The sequence below is a fragment of the Anthonomus grandis genome, chromosome 15, assembly GCF_022605725.1.
Source record: "Anthonomus grandis grandis chromosome 15, icAntGran1.3, whole genome shotgun sequence".
Lineage (NCBI taxonomy): Eukaryota > Metazoa > Arthropoda > Insecta > Coleoptera > Curculionidae > Anthonomus > Anthonomus grandis.
In genome coordinates, this window is record NC_065560.1 from 1,867,293 (window position 1) to 1,886,272 (window position 18,980).

Below are 18,980 nucleotides of genomic sequence, written 5' to 3' on the forward strand. Positions count from 1 at the left end.
ATTTTTCACTTTATTGTTTTTTTTTGTCTTGAATTTAAAAAACTGGATTCAACTACCTGAAATCTATACTACAGGCTGAAGTCAATTCTTTGATTAAATTTAAACAATTAAAGTAAGAATTTCATTAATTCCAGGTGGTTAATGATTAATGATTTAAAATTTTTAATTGCCTAAAAAATTACCGTCAATATCCTAAAAAATATGAAAAAGCTGGGCATAGAAGAAGGTAATGTTACGTTTAGTTCAGGACGTTTAGGAGAAATGTAAAAAGCACGAATTTCGATCTTACATAACAAATAAATTGTTGTTAAAAAAAACAAAACACTTTAAACATTTACTTTAAACAATGCTATCTCTGCAACATTAAGTGCAAATTCAGATATTACTTAGGTACATATAATAGAAGTTTGCAATCATTTTTTTTTTTAAATAACTTGGTTAAAATGCCTTTAATATTATACGGTAACGTTTTTAGCCCCCCTTGCAGGGCCGTAATGATCACAGCCAAAAGTATTGGCATCAGTTTGGAGCTGAAAGAAATAAATACAGGAAAAAAGGAACATTTGAGTGAGAACTTTCTTAAAGTAAGTTTTTAAAAGCTTTTTATCATGATTCATCAATCATGCTTATAAGGCAAATTTATACAATTAATTGGCATATAATAAATTGGGTTACATTAATATTACAATAATAAGTTTGGCTAGATAAGCTATTCGGATGATAATTCTGCATGTCATGTTACAATAACAAATACCATCGATATTTCAACTAAGGCCTATAAGCAAAGGCGGTCTGACATACAAAATATTGTTATTATATTATTATTATTATTTAAAAGTAGTTGCACATTTTCGACCTTTAAGACTGATAACCAATTTTAATTTACACAATAAAAAATACCTGTGACAAATCATAGAATTAAAGGCATCAAGAATTTTTTCGCATAAGTATTTAGCTGCTGTACTTGTGTATAAGGTATAAAATATACTATTGCATCGGAACTGTTAGGTATTCCTGGCTAAGTTTCTCTTTCATTATATTTATATATTTCGTATTCTTCAAAAGATCTGATGACTGTTCTTTTGTGTCCTCAATTCCTATCTCCATACATTGCTAAATTCTTTCACTATATCTAGTGGCGTTTGTCATCTTTGGCTATCAGCTTCAAGCCATCGACGTACAGTACATGCCTTGTAAATCTGATTTTTTCTCTCTTCAGATCCAGTACCAGTTTTATCCAATAATAAGTTGAGTGAGACCAATGCCAGTACAAAGAGTACTGAATCAAATGCCTTTAAAAAATCTATAAACTGCTTTCAAAAGAATCTCTCCACATAAATCCTTAACTGTAGTCTTAGTGGAGTGTGAAAGTATACCTCGATCTAGTATTGTAAACCAGATGGCGATAATCAAAGACTGTTACGTCAATGATTACACACGTGTTTCGCCCATTTGAGCATCATCCGAACCGTAAAAATCAACAAACAATTCTGAAATTCAACTGTTTACTTGCTTACAACTAGAATCACGCCTTACACGCTCAAATGCCCTTGACAAATCATAAAATATTATATGGAAATGTAAGCTGTCTTCAAGGGCTTGAAAAAAAGTATAGTTCACCCTGGTTCTATTAGCCAGATATCTATAATCAGAAATTGTTACGTCAATGATCAAACACCTGTTTTGCCCGTTTCAGCATCATCAACTCAGAAACGCTTACTAATAACTAGTGTACACCAAAATTTTTAAAAAACCAGCACCAGAAGCTTTCGCAGAAATAGGTCTTACTGTACACACTTTTGTCACATATTTTTGAAGCGTAAAATGATACCGTGTAAACCAGATAGCCATAATCAGAAATTATTACGTCAACGATTCGACCTTTCGTCCCTGTGGCAAATCATAGAATGTTGCATGGAAATGTAAGCTGCTTTCAAAGAATTTAAGAATTTGTTCACACATAAAACACAAAACACAGGAGGAACTGGATATTTCTACAGAACTAACGATCGAGGTCTATAACATTCGTGAACATACCAAAGATTTCAGTTCAACGAGCAATCATTTTTTATCCTTCGTAATAATTATCTTGGTGTTGACTAATGTTATACATGAGATATCCGATAGGGGTGTCTAATACTCTTTACTCATCAAGGAACAGCTATGAATGAAGCAGCAATTTATCACTTGCTCCTGGTGATAATATGGATACAGTGGTGGAACTCACTTAGACCAATCTATTTCAGAGAACTAAATCTAGATAGAAATGGCGTGATAAATCCCATTGGCATATTCTGGATTTCATTACAGACGTCCATAATATACAGTCACGCGGAATCTACAGTATTGAAGACATATACTGAGTATGCGATTGCAGGACTCCGATGAAAATAGTAAGTAATTTGCACACACTACAATTACATTTGCCTTAGATCCTGAAAGCTTCCACTAGTCTGCACCTTACTCAGGATCTTATATGGTTATGGATCACCTGGAAAACCGATAACCGTTGGTTAAAGTGGTGTATGTGTATTGCAAGTTACATACTGCAGTAGCTTCAAACTCAAGAACGTCTTCAAATAAGTCTCTTAGCTGGATGGAGTGTAAAAGTATACCTCACTTTAGTTTTGTAAACCATATGGCGATACTCAGAAATTATTTCGTTAATGATTGCACGTATTTAAACTATTTGAGCATCTATTAAATCAAAAACGCTTGTTAATAAAAAGTTCATAGAAAGATTAAACACAGCACCAGAAGCTTTTGAATCAATAGTCTATACAACAAATTCCCTTGACAAATCATAAAATATTGCATAGGAATGGGAGCTGTTTTCCACTACAATGTTAGTGGGTGTAAAAGTAAGTAGTCAGAGATTAGCACAACAAAAATTGCTTGGTGATTTTCACTTAAGCAACTTCTAGGCATTTGAATATGATGGTCAGAAGGTTAAGTGAAATTGAATGAAGAAAAACTAGTCAAATACCTCTAGGGATCGCTGGTGGGTGAAGGAAGGTTGAAGTGAGTCATAGTAATCAGATAATCCTTCTGCAATACATTCTTCACTCATAGTGGAATCATCGAAGATCCAATAATGGAATCATCATTTAATTGCGTGAAATGACCTGCCTCAAGAGTGTTACATCAAATCACTTAAATACTGCTGATATTTCTTGGTCTTCAATTGGAAACTCTTAGAGTAGGCATCAATACAGAGAAACAGAGAGAGAGTCAATGTGAAGATTTTTAAACCACAAGGATTTTTGCTAGAACAATCATTAATTTGCTTAACATTGCTTGACGTACTTGGAAATAGGATATTAAACCAAAAGAAAAACACATAGCTTAAGAGGTCACTGAATTGTAGAGAAAGAGACTGTTATAATGACTGACAAAGTTCCTGAACTAAAAGCTAGTAACCTTTTTTATAGCTATTGCTAAAGCCTTTGATGGAATATTTATTGATAAATCACTTACATTTATTTTTCAGGCATGAATTTCCTAATGATATTTGCTAAATGCTAAATTTGGTTGCTAGTTGATTATCGTTGGCTAAGCTGCTTCTGACCGAATTTCTCACAATATATCATCAAAGCAGTTAAATACCGTAGATTTCTTGGATGAGTTAGGTAGAAAAGAAACTGGGTTTAAAGAAATCACATAGCTAGAGAGTCAGTGAAAGAACCAAAAAAAGGAGGATCAACATTTAATCCACTTAGCACAATAATATGCACCCAAAAAGCATAGATTCAGTAAATTACTAATTGTCACCCATACCTGAAGCCTAACTTTAAAGTTGAAGCAATCTTTTTAGTCAAAACTTTGGTGGAGACTGTATTAATCAACTCGTTTGAGATAACTTTTCTGGCCCGAAATTCCTAACGATATTTGCGAATGGTATTTGCTCAAATTAAGTTAGATTATTGAGGCCTCAAAAGTCTCAATAAATCACTTAAATACTGCTGATTTTTGTAACCTTTTCTTGGTCTTCAATTGGAAACACTTAAAGTAGGCATCATGAGAGCGAGAGAAAGACACAACCAAAGAACCAAAAGGTGAATGAACATTTTTAGAACCGACTATTAAGTCCCAGCAGATACTATGTCGATATACCCAAAAAGTATATTATATTCATTGATAATTATCAATTGTCTCCCATCTGATGTTGGTTCATCCTTTAAGGACTTCAAAAGTTTAAACAGATTTAGTTCTTTCTGCCTAGATCAGGTGATTTTGCTGGCCGCTCCAAAACCTTATTATTAGCTACTAAAGTTAACTCATTTATTAGAGTTTCTGGTCGTCGTTGCATCGTTGGTGGAATAATTCTCTCGGTACCAGACGATTTTTAAGGCTCAATTACTCTTAGCCTGAATCCACATTGATACGTAATTACGGTAATCCGTTGACCCGATTTTGGGTTTCTTATTGGCTGATAGCGACCACGTGGTCCCAACGGTTCCGTAATTACGTATCAATGTGGATTCAGGCTTATTTTCCATTCGATCTTGTGAACGCCAAAATAATTCGGTTGGTCAATTCGGTTTAATATAGCTTCGAATGTTTCTGCTGGAAAACTGCTTAAGCACATTCCGGTTAGCACAATTAATACACAAAGTATAAGTTTCTTTTATATGGTTATTATATTGGTAATAAAAAATGTTTAGACAATGCACGTTTTGGCCAAGAGGAAAGGTGTGATTCTAATTTGACAATTACATGTCTTGACTATGAAGGTGTTAGACCAGAGAAGTTCTTTGTTCAGCTGCATTAAATTACCCCAAAAGTGTGTTGGGGTTTGTCCAGCCCTCCAAACCTGTAATTTTTTTTAAATAAATCTACTGCCGAAAAAAATGAGGTATCTATACTTAAACCTATACAGGACTAAATTGCAAAACTATATAGCTATCGGAATAAATAATAATTCGCTATATATTAGAGGCCAATTATTGATGTTTTCCTATTCTCCCTACACGACTTCAATTTTCTAATGGGTTTCATAATTTATCGTGAGATGGCTCACCTATAGCCTATATATAGCTTTCAAACCGTGGGCTATATATATATACAACATAATGCTGACATTTCTCCCTAATATATGCGATATTATAGGTGAGTTGGTAAACAAGATAAAAGATTAAAAATAGCCGTTTACGAACAAACATTATTAAACACCGTTATTTCATAGCAGACGCACAGATTTGTTTAGTTTAGTGTAGAAATGCCAAAGGTTTTATATTATGCCATCGAAAGTCCTGCATGTAGGGCTGTCCTGGTAACAGCCGAGTCAATCGGAGTGAAATTGAATCTCAAGCATATTGATTTGGCAACTGGAGAACATCATACACCTCAGTTCCTAAAGGTAATATACAGATTGTCCGTTAAGTAGTTTGGACTTGACAGTCTATTTTTTTTTTATGGTAAATTTATCGAAATTTTTGCTGCTGTTCGTAAAAATCCTAAAATTTGAATCCCTTTACGATAAATTAAATTGATCTTGATAGACTAAAAATACTGATCATTCCATTTGCTTTTCTCCATATTTAAAAAAAAAAAATCCTATTTTTAGATTAACCCAACACACACCATTCCGACCTTGGATGACGATGGAGTTATAATAACGGACAGCCACGCCATAAACGCTTACTTGGTGTCGAAATATGGAAAGAACGATTCGTTGTATCCAAAAGATTTGGTCAAGCGATCCTTGATCGATTCTCGACTTCATTTTGATAGCGGAGTTGCATTTGCGATATTGAAAATTACTTATGTGAGTATCAAACTATTATGGTGAGTATGTGAAGAACTTATGCTCAAATAAAACTATTCAAGTTTTTAATCAATTAAAGCTCTTAGTAAGTAAGGGATAAAGTAATTTTATGAATGATGAAAAAAACGAAATTTTTAATTGAAGAATAAAATTATTTGACAGGGGATAGTCTTGGATTAATATCAAACTTGACTTAGTAACTTTTACTACTACGGTCCCGTGGGACTAAATATTCGAAAAAATCGAAAAAAACAATTTTGTCTAAGTAGAAATCAATAATAACTCAAAGTAGATTGGGATGTAGGTCTGAAAACAGGAAATAGTTTGGGATATATGCACATGTTTCATTAACAATTTACCATTCATAATTTTGAATACTTCCTATAATATATTATTGCTATACCCGTCCGGCCAACGAGGTCTTGAGTGTAATGAGGTCAAAAAAAATATAAGAAAATTTTTTTGGAAAAAATGAATAGCATTTTTGTAGTGTACGGGTCGAAATCTATAAGAAAACAAATTTTCAAAAAGATTTGAGAGATTTTCTGTTCTTCGAACTTTGAAAATTTTGACGACCATTATTTGTATGCATTTTTTTCAGGGAAAAAAATTTTTGTTTTTAAATCTTCTTGAAAATTTGTTTTCTTATAGATTTCGACCCGTACATTACGAAAATGCTATTCATTTTTTCCAAAAAAAATTTCTTATATTTTTTTTTGGCCTCAAAGTTACAAAAATAGGACATATTCTGATAGCCATATTTCTTGTTTCTCAACTAGTTGGATGAAGCCGAGTATACTCTCTATACTATTCAATGCAAATTAGGAAAGATGATACGTTGTCGTTCTCTCTTTAACTGCTATTGCATGTTAAGGCATGCGTTCTTCGGCACTCAAACAAGAACTTTGTCAGTCCTGTATATTATGTTAGAAGAGACTGGGAGTTGTATCATTACTTAGTCTATTATAAAAGCTTTTGGATCAGATGTAAATAAATTCTTGATATATAGAAATACAGGAAAACCATCGTAGTCTAATTACAAGAAAATGAACAGTTTTAGCGACACATGAGACATCGGTAACTTAATAGTTTGTCCGTTATGAATAATCATGTGAATTTTTGTTGCATGTTGTAGCATGTTGTAGTTCTTAGGCACTGAACAAAGAAATTTGCCAGGCGTGTATACTAGGATCCAAAAGTTATCATCAAAACTTTTAAATCAGTTACAATTAAATTATAAGATATCAGACACTTGACCCCTTATGCTCTTCATTCAGATCGGTCAGTTATATTCAATGCAGATGATACGGTTATCATTCGGGCACTGATTGTCAGAGACCCAGTACCAAGTCCTTGCTGATATTTTCTATATCGACTTTGCGATCAGTTATACATAGTTATGTATAAAGAAGTTTTAGTGGAGGTACTGAGCTTCCTATAGACCGATGTTCTTTTTTGTTTTATCATAAGAAATTTTAATTTCCTTTTCAATTTCCACATTTTAAATGTAGAGCAGTATTCTAATATTGAATTAACAAAATAATATTAGCAGTAGAAGCAATAGATCGGAAGACAATTTTGACTACTACAGTTCAAGATATTCACTTGCCAATAAGAAACAAAATATTTTATTTCTTCCAGGCACTTCTAAACTACAAATTCCAATTTTTTGACTTTTAGTGAACGAATTTTAGTAATTTCTTTAGAAAAGACTAAAGGGATCTTAAGAGTAGTCCATGAGTCAAAAACTGCGAAATTTTGACAACTAGAATCCAAGATATTTACTTGCCCATCAGAGATAAAGTATTTTGTTACTTACAGGCACTCCTGGAATAAAAATTCCAATTTCTTGACTTTTAATGAACGGATTATAGTTAATACTTTAGAAAAGACTGAAAGGATCTTGAGACTACTCCATAAATCAATAACTACAAAATGTTGACTACTACAGTTCAAGATATTCACTTCCCAATAAGAAACAAAATATTTTATTTCTTACAGGCACTTCTGAACTAGAAATTCCAATTTTTTTTACTTTTAGTGAACGAATCTTAGTAATTTCTTCAGAAAAGACTAAAAAGGTCTTCCGAGTAGTCCATGAGTCAATAACTGCGAAATTTTGACAACTAGAATCCAAGATATTCACTTGCCCATCAGAGATAAAGTATTTTGTAACGTACAGACACGCCTGGAATTAAAATTCCAATTTCTTGACTTTTAATGAATGGATCTTTAAAAAAGTTCTTATTGGCTAAATCAAATAATGTGTAGAGAGTCAAGTTGTAGACTGAGTTAGGGTCTGCAAAAAAATTTTACTGTATAGTCAGTCAATTTCAAAAAAATTAATTCTAATCCTTAATATTAACCAATGTATATTTAATGATTTTTTTTTTATTATAACAGGAAAAGCAAATATAGAAATAAAAACCAAAAACCAGTAACTACAACGTACGAAAGTCTAATTTTTCCCTTTTTTTATTAATATATATAATACCCGTCACAAGTTATAAAGAGGTCCAATGAATCTTAAGAAAATTGCATTTTTCTTAAAATTAATCATGCTAGGAAACTGCAAATTAGGAAAGATGATACGTTGTCGTTCTCTCTTTAACTGCTATTGCATGTTAAGGCATGCGTTCTTCGGCACTCAAACAAGAACTTTGTCAGTCGTGTATATTATGTTAGAAGAGACTGGGAGTTTTATCATTGCTTAGTCTATTATAAAAGCTTTTGGATCAGATGTAAATAAATTCTTGATATATAGAAATACAGGAAAACCATCGTAGTCTAATTACAAGAAAATGAACAGTTTTAGCGACACATGAGACATCGGTAACTTAATAGTTTGTCCATTATGAATAATCATGTGAATTTTTGTTGCATGTTGTAGCGTTAGTTCTTGGACACTGAACAAAGAAATTTGCCAGGCGTGTATACTAGGATACAAAAGTTATCATCAAAACTTTTAAATCAGTTACAATTAACAGTTACATAAATTATAAGATATCAGACACTTGACCCCTTAAGCTCTTCATTCAGATCGGTCAATTATATTCAATGCAGATGATACGGTTGTCATTTGGCCACTGATTGTCAGAGACCCAGTACCAAGTCCTTGCTGATATTTTCTATATCGACTTTGCGATCAGTTATACATAGTTATGTATAAAGAAGTTTTAGTGGAGGTACTGAGCTTCCTATAGACCGATGTTCTTTTTTGTTTTATCATAAGAAATTTTAATTTCCTTTTCAATTTCCACATTTTAAATGTAGAGCAGTATTCTAATATTGAATTAACAAAATAATATTAGCAGTAGAAGCAATAGATGGAAGACAATTTTGACTACTACAGTTCAAGATATTCACTTGCCAATAAGAAACAAAATATTTTATTTCTTCCAGGCACTTCTAAACTACAAATTCCAATTTTTTGACTTTTAGTGAACGAATTTTAGTAATTTCTTTAGAAAAGACTAAAAGGATCTTAAGAGTAGTCCATGAGTCAAAAACTGCGAAATTTTGACAACTAGAATCCAAGATATTCACTTGCCCATCAGAGATAAAGTATTTTGTTACTTACAGGCACTCCTGGAATAAAAATTCCAATTTCTTGACTTTTAATGAACGGATTATAGTTAATACTTTAGAAAAGACTGAAAGGATCTTGAGACTACTCCATAAATCAATAACTACAAAATGTTGACTACTACAGTTCAAGATATTCACTTCCCAATAAGAAACAAAATATTTTATTTCTTCCAGGCACTTCTAAACTACAAATTCCAATTTTTTGACTTTTAGTGAACGAATTTTAGTAATTTCTTTAGAAAAGACTAAAAGGATCTTAAGAGTAGTCCATGAGTCAAAAACTGCGAAATTTTGACAACTAGAATCCAAGATATTCACTTGCCCATCAGAGATAAAGTATTTTGTTACTTACAGGCACTCCTGGAATAAAAATTCCAATTTCTTGACTTTTAATGAACGGATTATAGTTAATACTTTAGAAAAGACTGAAAGGATCTTGAGACTACTCCATAAATCAATAACTACAAAATGTTGACTACCACAGTTCAAGATATTCACTTCCCAATAAGAAACAAAATATTTTATTTCTTACAGGCACTTCTGAACTAGAAATTCCAATTTTTTTACTTTTAGTGAACGAATCTTAGTAATTTCTTCAGAAAAGACTAAAAAGGTCTTCCGAGTAGTCCATGAGTCAATAACTGCGAAATTTTGACAACTAGAATCCAAGATATTCACTTGCCCATCAGAGATAAAGTATTTTGTAACGTACAGACACGCCTGGAATTAAAATTCCAATTTCTTGACTTTTAATGAATGGATCTTTAAAAAAATTCTTATTGGCTAAATCAAATAATGTGTAGAGAGTCAAGTTGTAGACTGAGTTAGGGTCTGCAAAAAAAATTTTATTGTATAGTCAGTCAATTTCAAAAAAATTAATTCTAATCCTTAATATTAACCAATGTATATTTAATGATTTTTTTTTATTATAACATGAAAAGCAAATATAGAAATAAAAACCAAAAACCAGTAACTATAACGTACGAAAGTCTAATTTTTCCCTTTTTTTATTAATATATATAATACCCGTCACAAGTTATAAAGAGGTCCAATGAATCTTAAGAAAATTGCATTTTTCTTAAAATTAATCCTGCTAGAAAACTGCAAATTAGGAAAGATGATACGTTGTCGTTCTCTCTTTAACTGCTATTGCATGTTAAGGCATGCGTTCTTCGGCACTCAAACAAGAACTTTGTCAGTCGTGTATATTATGTTAGAAGAGACTGGGAGTTGTATCATTACTTAGTCTATTATAAAAGCTTTTGGATCAGATGTAAATAAATTCTTGATATATAGAAATACAGGAAAACCATCGTAGTCTAATTACAAGAAAATGAACAGTTTTAGCGACACATGAGACATCGGTAACTTAATAGTTTGTCCGTTATAAAATAATCATGTGAATTTTTGTTGCATGTTATAGCGTTAGTTCTTGGGCACTGAAGAAAGAAATTTGCCAGGCGTGTATACTAGGATCCAAAAGTTATCATCAAAACTTTTAAATCAGTTACAATTAAATTATAAGATATCAGACACTTGACCCCTTATGCTCTTCATTCAGATCGGTCAGTTATATTCAATGCAGATGATACGGTTGTCATTCGGCCACTGATTGTCAGAGACCCAGTACCAAGTCCTTGCTGATATTTTATATATCGACTTTGCGATCAGTTATACATAGTTATGTATAAAGAAGTTTTAGTGGAGGTACTGAGCTTCCTATAGAACGATTTGTTCTTTTTTGTTTTATCATAAGAAATTTTAATTTCCTTTTCAATTTCCACATTTTAAATGTAGAGCAGTATTTTAATATTGACTTAACAAAATAATTTTTGCAGTAGAAGCAATAGATCGGAAGACAATTTTGTCGTCTGCAAACGCCAGTAATTTGCACTTAAAAGTTTAAAAAAGTTCATTGGTAAATTAGATTTGGAACCGCTCACTTACACTTGTCCCTCAATATATCAGTTAATACTGATCCGATGATCTTATAAGTTATTACTAAAGTTGTAGTCTTTAATAAGATCTACAATTATGATTCATATGATTTTTTTGTGGGACTGATATTTTTTGAGTTACAGCTCTTCAAAATTTTCTTCAATGTAAATTAGACTTGGAACTGCTCACTTACACTGATCCCTGAATATCTCGGTTAATACCGATCCGACAATTTTATAAGTTATTATCATATTATTAAGAATCACATGATTTTTTATGAGAATACTAGTTTTTGAGTTACAGCTCTTCAAAATTTTCTTCGATGTAAATTTTTAACTTGAAACTGCTCACTTACACTTATCCCTGAATATCTCGATTAATATTAATCTGACGATATTAAAATTTCTTACGAAAGTTATAGTTTTCAGTGAGATCTACAAATTTATGAAGAATGATTTTTCTTATAGGGATGATACTTTTTAAGATACAGCTCCTGAAAGTTTTCTTCCAGGCATATTAGACAGTTGACTCTGAGATGATTAATGTTTTTTATCGTTTGCAAGCGACTTTATTTTAAATAATCTATTATAAGTCCTTATCTTAGAGAGCCCATATCTACGACGGCCAAACAGAATACCTCACACCATGGCAAAAACAGAAAATCATCGAGGTATACGACTTCATCAACGCTTACCTGGAACGTACCAAATGGATCGCTGGCGATGAATTAACGATCGCTGATATGTCTTTGGTTACCACCGTCAACAGTTTGGAAACCATGCTGGAGATTGACTCTGGAAAATATTCAAAAATCAGGAAATGGTTGGATGCAGCCAATGCTTTGCCTGCCTTTGCCATCAATAAGGAGGGAAATGAAGCGTACAAGAATGGTTGGTTAGTTGTGAGCAAGCATTAAACGAGATCAAACATGACGGTCATTGAAGTGCATTTGTTAAGCCTAAAGTTTTTTTGTAATTACACATTTTATTAGTAAGAAATATAAAATATATAATTAGGTAGGTGGCCTGTATACCGGTCTGACCAACCCGGAGCTTGCGTGCGTTCGATGCGTTTGAAATTTAAAGAATGATTAAGCAAATTTAAACTTATACAAGGATTAAATATTTGTTAAAGAATGTGAGTCTATTAATTCAATCCAGTGTTTTTTTTGTGAACCGACTTGACACTTATCAAAGTTTCCAGGCTATAGTGTCAAAAAACCAAAATTCCCAAATTTCCCAAAAATTCAAGTCAAAAGCAATGAAGAAAGTAAAAAAGCACAAATCAAAAAATATCGCGAAATTCGATAAGTCATCCAGTGTCCATTATCGCTTTGGTGTAAACCCGTTAATAAAAGATGAAATTTTGCAGCTGATTAAAAATAAGGAGCAAAAAAGTGCCGACAATAATAATACGCAGTTTAAAGTCTGGGAGGATTTTCGGGAGCCGAAAGAATTTGAAGTTGCTATTAAACTATTAGCACACCATCTACATATGGATATTGATCAATATTCTTGGTTTTGATATATTAAATGAATGGATTTTGAAAAAGTTATTTTTGTTTCTATTTAATATAAATTACGGTTTTTAAACAATCTTTCAGAGTATCTGCGATAAAGTATTACATCAGATACGTGTGCGCTCAAGTGTCCTCTATGATAAACTCGCAAAAATAATTAAGTTAATCTATAGGGTGGCTTCAAAAAGTTTCTGAGCTTTTTTCAAAGAAACTAGCTGACCTGGAGTTTCCAAACTTGGACAGTGGTATGCGCTCGAGTGTCCCTTTTAAGAAACTTCAAAAGTCTCTAAGGATATAAAAAAAATTAGTTTTTATTGTTCAAAATGTCTGGTAAAAATTTAATAATATACAGTGTGTTCTATTATGTACGGTATAACCGGAAATGCTAAAACTATAAAAATAATTTAGTGATTCATATAATTACTAATTCTCTGTTTGTGCTGAACACTATATCAACGATAGATGAATAAATGAACACTAAAAAGCGAGTAATACAAGCCCCATACGTTATATGGGATTATATTACTAACTTTTGACGTCACTCCGACCACGTTCTCGACCACACAAGGGAATTGCATGAATTTCAAAAGCGAATCAGATAGTTTTTAGGTACATACAACTTAAAACAACCAACGAACTCATGCTAGTTCTTTTATTTTTTGTTTATGTTTGACTACATTTCAAGCATAACATCCAATGCATTTTTTAAAGTGTCCACTCCTTGTTCTCCCGCTTTATACAAATCTGTGTTCTTCATATCAATAAGCCATTCCCTAAGTCTTGGATATTCCACATCGGTAACTGGAAGGATTAAATCGGTAACTGCTATGGATGAAAATAAACTTATATCAGCTATAGTCATCGTATCGGCGGCCATAAACTTTGACGATTCAAGTATCCGCTCCAAGACTTTATAACTGTCTTTGAGCGATTCCAAATACTTTTGCTCTATCGTCTTTTGATTCTCGTAAAATATTGGTCGCTACAAAGGAGACTTATTTATAATATTGAGGGGTTTTATTCAACTTACCAGGCAATCACTCAATCGCCTAAAAACGGTTCCGCAATTGAAATTGAGCATTTGTAAAATTTTATATTTCACTTTTGGAATATTAGAGAACAGCGTGCTGCTACTCCCGTAGGTTTCTGCTAAATATATTAGAATGACGTGGCTGTCCCATACGATAAATCCATCATCGTCTAGCGCCGGTACTGTATGAGCAGGATTGATCTACATAAAATATATAAAAGGATTTTAGATACAAGAGTATAACCTTGAGTATTAATTAAAGGTGCACCAGAATTTAAAGATAATAATTTTTGTTCATTTGCAAAAGCCATTGGTAATCTGCTATCATGCTATAGGACTATATGGATTAGATTGGTCATAAAATGCACTTCGATGGTGATCCTCTTATTGAGACATTGATAATCGTGATAAAAGATCAATCAATCAAACCAGTTAGGCCTGAATATGATGATCAACTTTATTGAATGCCTTCGAGAAGTCTACATAGATCATTTCCACCTGTTAATTCCTACTGTATCAATTTATGAGACCAATTGGCTTGTTAGATTGTTTTGTTATTTTACACCTTTTCGCATTTGCAAGGAAGATTTGTGAAGCATTGTCGTTCCCTTTCTAACTTAAGGTATTTAACCCAAGTAATAAATTGGCCGGTCATGAATGTGAAAGAGTTAACGTAAGTGTCAGAAATGTCTGGCAATTTAAGCGAAAGGGGTTTCATAGGACATTCTCTCTCTCGTTTTTTCTTTAAAATCTCTTAGCTTGCAAACTGATCTCGTGATGAGAATTATCTTTACCAACTACTAAAGTTTTATAGAAAAAAGAGCCATCATCAAGGTTTTTGACGCAATAATATGTTTTTGCTTTTATTTTCGATAAAATATATTCATTGGTATAAGAAGTGTTTAAACCCGAAGAAATCATTTTGGGCTTAATAATTATTGACTACATTTAAAGCATAATATGGTAACAACGACAACGTTTTACTTTTTCTACATATTCCATACTACGAACTTTCTTCAAGAAGAAGGCGTTACTGTTTTGCTGTGGCCACCCCGTTTACCAGATTTAGATCACATTGAACACGTGTACGATTTGATGAGGAGGATACTAACGTCACCAGTTTGTTGGTTGTACATCGTTGCCAGTTTGTAAATCTATTTTCTTAAATATTATGCCAACTGCAGGATCATTTCTCTTTTTAAACAAATTTTTTTCCATTATAATTTAAATGTTGGAAATTCGATTACAAGCAATTTCCTGTGAAAACTCACATTGATTCACGTTAATAAGTGCCTTTTCACCTAAACCTCATAAAATTTTCTCTAACGTGGCAACACAGCCGAAACTACCGGTAGAAAATGAACATACTGCAAGAAAAAATTGTAACCTGATAATTACCTGCAGATACCAATCCTCTAAATACTCTTGCTTAGCAAAATCGAGCTGCTGCAATTCCAATTCAACATCAAAAGCTCTGGCTGCCATAAGGATCGCATTCGCCACCGGACTACCCTCAACCATATAAAGCTTTTTCACCATAACTATAAAAACTCTTATAAACTAATCATGAATAACAAACACAAGCAGACTTCTCACTTACTATTTACATTTAAATTTATAACCATCCGGTACGAACGTACCAACTGCTATAAGCTAATTTACATTTATGGTACCCGAGTGATGTAAGACAGGTCCGAATTTCACTTTTTATTAAGACTATATAGTAAAGCTTTCGAAATCTTGTAATAGATGGTGCAATTAGTACGGTGGTAATTTAAAATTCATATAGTGATCGTAGTTGCGTAGTACTTTAGAAGAGCGTTTGACCTTGTGACAAACTCATTGAGGTATTAGAGGTGTAAAGAGAGGCTGCTTTATCTTCGTATCAAACTTATCATTGGAATAATTATCTTATCTTAATCCTATTAAGGAAAGTCTGAATTACAGGCTACTGAGGCATAACTAGAAGCGCGCCCCCACGGAATCGATGAGTCTTCCAACATCTTGACAACTGAAACATTCAGAGGAAAGTGCCTCTGCTACATTTTTACTAGGACAATCTCGAAATGTAGATCTACATTTCAGTGGTGAGATATACTTGTCACTTTGACACATAATAGATATCCAACCCTTATCAAAAAATCAAACCTTAATAAGTACCTAATAATAATTCCATTACGTAATGATAATAACATTAATAGCTTCATCATGATAGTACAGAATCAATATCACCTATATAAGCCGATACAACAAATAAGCAATTCATTACAATAGCAATTTCCTTCAAGCCGGGTGTTTCAAGGCCCTTTCCTTTTTTATTAATAAGCGAACCTTTTTGTTTCGACAAGTCACTTTGTTATTGATTTAAATTAGTTGGTAAAGCACGTGCATTTTACTGAAGAATTTTTAAAATGACAAAACCAAAGTTATATTATGCCCATGTAAGCCCACCTTCGAGAGCTACGTTGCTCACCATAGCTGCTTTAAATCTGAACGTTGAGTTGGTGCCAATGAATTTGTCGGCTGGTGAACATTTAAGTCCACAGTTCTTAAAGGTAAGTAGGTGCTTTAAACTTTACTTAGGTAATGCTTAGTAAGAGTATTATTTAATCAGTAAAATATTTTCCCCACTATTGACAAATGTATTTATAAACTATCGCCAGATGTTTAATTATCTCGAACATCGAAAACCTCTTTGCACAAAAACGGAGGGTGAATTTGATTTTATTTATTTTTTAAGAAAAATCCTCTTCACACTGTCCCAACGTTAGAAGATGGTGACCTGGTGGTTTTCGATAGTCACGCAATCAATGCATATCTGGTAACAAAATATGGTAAAAATGACGCCTTGTATCCAAAGGATCCGCAAAAGAGGGCGATCATAGACCAGAGACTACATTTTGATTCTAGTGTGTTGGCTGCACGAATGGGTTCTGTCATCGTAAGTCAATTCTTTTTCAGCTAATCTATTCTATCAAAAAACTGAGTTTTAATAGAAACTTGGACTGCAATGTGTGTAATACTTGCACCCATTGCAAGTGAATGGGTCGACCTTAGCTCTGTTTTCTTAGTACAGGCGTTTGTTGTCAAAAATCTGGTTGTCAGATGCAAGGAAAATACATAATTTAAACATGTGGACAAAAAGAGATAGAAAGCAATAAAATAATCCCATGAAAATTAATTTGTATTAAACGTCTGGACTATACAATAAGCGAGTTGACACTGGTGAATCGCAAGTTGTCTTTCACTCGCACCCATTGCAAGTTAATTTGGCTAGGTACTTATGTACGTACATATACCGACGTACGTACCACCAATAGTTAAATTACTGACTATGTATAGTAAAATAATTTAGTAATAATCGTTTTCATCTTCTGAGGTTCGTTAATCTGCTTTGAAATCTAAGTAGAAAGAGTCTATATCATGAGTGACATAGCAATATCCTATTGGCTACAGTTCATGCCTATCCTTCTTTATCCCATAGCAAGCTTTAACGGTCGTTTAAGCTTGGGCCAATCAACGATGAGAACTTATTTTAGCATGCGCAGATCGCCTAATTTCACTGTCAGATGGTTGTATTTGATTCTTTTGTCGTTGACCCTAACCTCAATTTGGTTTTTCGACAGCAATTTTTAAACAAATTAATGAAGTGGAACTTATTGGTTTTTATACTGACCGCAATATAAAATTAAATGATTTTACTAATTTAGGTACTACTTAAACCCGCTTTAAAATTATCAAAAGACTCAGAATCCTAAATTATACTAATCGGATCATGTAGCTTTTGAATGCTAAGATTTCTTAAAGAAACAAGGTCTCAATATTTTGGCTCAATTGATGCACAACTTCGACCTTAACCTATAGATTTTAAAATTTTCCCATTTGCTCAAGTTGGTCCACACTTTTCAGTTCTGGTACTAATGATGACCGTTATAATATAATCTCCTGATTAAATTCTTTCAATGAAGTACCTACTTATACCTATTTCGAATGTTTTAGGCTGCAATACTTAGAGGCGGAGTAAAAGTGATCGAAAAAGACAAAGCTGACCTAATCGTCCAAGGATACCAATCACTGGAACTCCTTTTGGAGGGCCACAGCTACGTAGCGGGCAACGATCTCTCCATAGCGGATTTTAACGTTGTCGGTACCATATCCAGCTGCAATGCTGCCATAGTACCGATAGCGTCGAATACATACCCCAGAATCACCGCTTGGTTGTCCAGAATGCAAAATTTGCCTTACTATGAAACCAATCAGACGGGCGTGGATCAGTTTAAGGATATGATTCATAGTAAAATACATTTATAAGTTTGATTTGAATTGTGAAATTTATTATTTTAAGATCGATAATTTTATGTTTTGATGTTTACACTGAATGATACAAAACTATATATCAAATTATAAGCATTAAAAGTCGAAAAGTGATTTATATCTCCTCCTTGTTTAATAAAAAGTAAGGTCCGAAACATACGCTATTGAGGCATAGCTAATGGCGCCCCTTACAGCGTTCGGTTGCAACATCTTCAGTCAGTTGTGTTGTTAGTGCAATATTGACACACAAATTGCTACTATTTGTTTTCTTTTTCTATTGTGAAAATAAAGACTGCGTTAAAAAGTTTTGAACAATAACCCCTTGATGCGTAAAACACATCTGCAAATTAAAAAAACCATTAAACGTTTAACTTTTATGAAATAATAATTGTATATTATTAACACGAATATAATAAACCATCTTGTTAAAGTTTAGACTAGCTATCATCATATTTGACCAATCGGCAATAAATTGTTAGGGAACTGAGTGACCAATCAATGATGGAGATCTCATGTGCTTGGTCTACTTTGATTTCACTTATACATACATGATTTGCCTTCTATTGACATCAATGGATCATTCGCTATGTTTTTATGTTGATAATACTTCAATTTTTTATTTAGGAACGAATACTATCAATCATGGTTTTAAAGCAATAATTATGCCAGAAAAAACGTAGTTTCCAGCAGATCCACTTCTATGCCAGAAAATTATTCGACTCTACACAGGTGGAAACTTTTATGAGTTTTTTTAACTTAAATTTACTGAAATAATTAAAAGATTACCTTATGTTATTGATAACCGTCGTATCAACCGACGGACA

At 32.9% G+C, this 18,980-nt stretch overlaps 2 protein-coding genes across 2 annotated transcripts; one reads left to right on the forward strand and one right to left on the reverse strand.

Annotated features, from left to right (window-relative positions):
* The first annotated feature begins 5,114 nt into the window (after window positions 1-5,114).
* On the forward strand, window positions 5,115-18,189 carry LOC126745287 (uncharacterized). Its single transcript, XM_050453053.1, has 7 exons — window positions 5,115-5,359; window positions 5,567-5,767; window positions 11,898-12,206; window positions 14,797-14,990; window positions 16,244-16,397; window positions 16,583-16,783; window positions 17,842-18,189. Exons 1-7 carry the CDS (start codon window positions 5,219-5,221, stop codon window positions 18,151-18,153), a joined length of 1,512 nt encoding a protein of 503 aa, XP_050309010.1. The 5' UTR covers window positions 5,115-5,218; the 3' UTR covers window positions 18,154-18,189.
* LOC126745016 (glutathione S-transferase 1-like) lies at window positions 13,447-15,556 on the reverse strand. Its single transcript, XM_050452666.1, has 4 exons — window positions 15,443-15,556; window positions 15,241-15,383; window positions 13,843-14,043; window positions 13,447-13,794 (listed from the first exon to the last, which is right to left on the reverse strand). The coding sequence occupies exons 1-4, from the start codon at window positions 15,465-15,467 to the stop codon at window positions 13,486-13,488; spliced, it is 678 nt and encodes a 225-aa protein (XP_050308623.1). The 5' UTR covers window positions 15,468-15,556; the 3' UTR covers window positions 13,447-13,485.
* Window positions 18,190-18,980: the final 791 nt, after the last annotated feature.

Excerpts from the sequence above, each read along its gene's own strand:
- LOC126745287 (XM_050453053.1), top strand. The coding sequence starts at position 5,219 with ATGCCAAAGGTTTTATATTATGCCATCGAAAGTCCTGCATGTAGGGCT. Across the intron at positions 5,360-5,566 it reads ATACACCTCAGTTCCTAAAG|ATTAACCCAACACACACCAT; the intron begins GTAATATACAGA and ends TCCTATTTTTAG. Across the intron at positions 16,398-16,582 it reads TAAGTCCACAGTTCTTAAAG|AAAAATCCTCTTCACACTGT; the intron begins GTAAGTAGGTGC and ends TTATTTTTTAAG.
- LOC126745016 (XM_050452666.1), bottom strand. The coding sequence starts at position 15,467 with ATGGTTATAAATTTAAATGTAAATA. Across the intron at positions 15,384-15,442 it reads TATAAATTTAAATGTAAATA|TTATGGTGAAAAAGCTTTAT; the intron begins GTAAGTGAGAAG and ends GAGTTTTTATAG. Across the intron at positions 13,795-13,842 it reads GGCGATTGAGTGATTGCCTG|CGACCAATATTTTACGAGAA; the intron begins GTAAGTTGAATA and ends TCTCCTTTGTAG.